This window comes from Paralichthys olivaceus, chromosome 8 (genome assembly GCF_024713975.1).
Source record: "Paralichthys olivaceus isolate ysfri-2021 chromosome 8, ASM2471397v2, whole genome shotgun sequence".
NCBI lineage: Eukaryota > Metazoa > Chordata > Actinopteri > Pleuronectiformes > Paralichthyidae > Paralichthys > Paralichthys olivaceus.
Window position 1 is genome coordinate 14,635,364 of NC_091100.1, and position 2,137 is coordinate 14,637,500.

The following is a 2,137-nucleotide window of genomic DNA, read 5'->3' on the forward strand; positions in this document are numbered from 1 at the left end:
TCCAACAGAGCTATTACTGTGTGGTTTGAAAACAGGGTATAATCAGGCTTTATTAGCAAACATCCACTGGAAAACCACACAGGGCTATTGATTTACCATTTAGACAGAAACTATACAACAGATGAAATGGAGTTTTTCTACAATATTTAAAAAAGACCCTCAACGGACTCTGGAAACTCAATGTGTGACTTTCATCTGTCAGCCTGAATCACTACTGACAACTCTCTGAAGTTACTAATACAACCAAATATATGATCCTGGCACAAACTTTTATCTTATGAAATTAAACTTAAAACACTGAAGGCTATAGATTTTACTTACTAATACATCTTTTCACATGATAAACAGATGTTATTATATAAAAACAGTATAAGTTAATGACTTGGGATATTAGCATTTCTTACTGCATTATTAAGAAACAAAGGACAACACAATGCAAAATGGATTTTTCCACATCTGTCAATTCTAATCATGATCTAACTAAAGGTTTTAAGCGGATCCATATTATTTATTAACATTTGTATATTTTTCCTATTGAGACAACTGCTGCATTTCACCCTCAGGCACACATGACCTAACGACCCCCCCACCCCCTCCACCCTCACAGCCAGGGAGAGAGTGACAGCCAGCTGTTCAGTCAGTGCAGAGACCCGGAGTTCCTCGAAAACCCCCCGGAGCGAGAGAGGCTGGTGATCCCTCCTCACCACGGGGCCAAGAATCCTCCCTCTGCCTCCATCTCCCGCCCCCATCCATCCATCCATCCATTCCTCCATCCGCTCTCTCTCCCGCCATCGGGACGCATGCGACGTGGAGCAGCCAAACCGAGTCTCGGCGGCGTCTCCTGGAGCTAAACCAAACATCCCCAGCGGAGGAGGAGGAGGAGGAGGCGGTCGGTGTGTTCCTCCCTCCCTCCTTTCCCCGGCTTCTGGAGGCTCAGTGCCCGCACTCGGCGGAGAGGAGCAGACGTCTGTCCCCGCGCTGCGCCCCCTGCAGAAGCGTGCCAGGTATCATGACGCACCAAGAAAAAGTGGCCACTTGCTGAGAGTTGTTTTTTGGACTCTGCCATGTGTGTGGTTTAAACTCGACTTTCCCCCTTGATGGAGGATCCGTGTGAGACTTGTGCGTCATCCCGGTCCTGCGTTTCACGATGGTGCCAGTGTTTGATGATGTCATTATTTCTCTCAGATGGATCTGCGCTCCGCCGCCGTCGCATCTCCCCGAGTTCTCTGCAACTGTGCGCCCCCGGCTCCACTAACTTGGACCGCAGTGTGTGTTCAGGCTCCTCTGCAAACCTCTGTCCCTGCTGAGTAAGGATGGAGTGAAGGATTTATGCTCCAGAACTACAGCAACTTTTACTCTGAGCGTGAATGTTTAGTTGTAAACTTTGCCCTGTCTGTGGAAGTCCATTGGAAATACTCTCCTTGATTTATTTAAGCTGTGTTGGTGATTCCCTCTGCACTCATTTGACTGTGCCAAAATTCAACTTGGATGCGTAATGGTGCTTGGCTGGTTTACCTCCTGTCGTTGCTGACGCATATATTTGGGAGACAGACATAAGGGATTATAAACTACAGTAATGTGGATTCGTTCCTGAGGACCGAGTGTCTGCTGCTCTCGGCGGGAGTGTATGGAGACGAGCAGCCCGAGGATGACGGCTGGCACCCGGGAGGCGCCGGTGAACTGCTCCCCGGCGGTGGCGGCCAACGCGGAAGGTGAGGAGATCGAGGTTTTGGAAAGTACCGACGTCCTTCCAATGGCTCCAGAGGACGTGAGTGTAAACACACACATACACACACACACACACGTCGCTGCATGACTTCAGAGGACATTACATTTTCCAACCTTGACCTAAACCTGAAAGATGTCTTCACCTTAAAATGTATTATAAAAGTTACGTTGCTATTTGTCCCCATAAAGAAGACAAGTCCTCATAATGTGTCTGTGTAAACAGATTTAGGTCCCAACAACATGAGTAATACCTGGACCACAAATATTTTGGAACAAGTTCCTGCCATGGAGACTTATTCTAACTTCAACCACAGATACTACTTGCCTACATTGAGTCTCATCATAACCTTAACCTAACCAGAAAATACATGGATGTTTTCACCTTAACATTGAATTCTTTTTCATCAGT

The 2,137-nt window shown here is 47.0% G+C and overlaps 1 protein-coding gene across 2 annotated transcripts in view; it reads left to right on the top strand.

Moving 5' to 3' along the window:
• Nucleotides 1-642: 642 nt before the first annotated feature.
• Nucleotides 643-2,137, top strand: part of rhbdl3 (rhomboid, veinlet-like 3 (Drosophila)) — a 52,171-nt gene continuing 50,676 nt past the window's right edge. Inside the window, exon 1 of one of the 2 annotated variants that reach the window (XM_020083713.2) lies at nt 643-1,768. In XM_020083713.2, coding sequence (XP_019939272.1) covers nt 1,628-1,768 — 141 coding nt within the window. In that variant the 5' untranslated portion in view covers nt 643-1,627. The remainder of the gene's footprint in view (nt 1,769-2,137) is intronic. The other variant, XM_020083711.2, reaches the window with a different exon arrangement.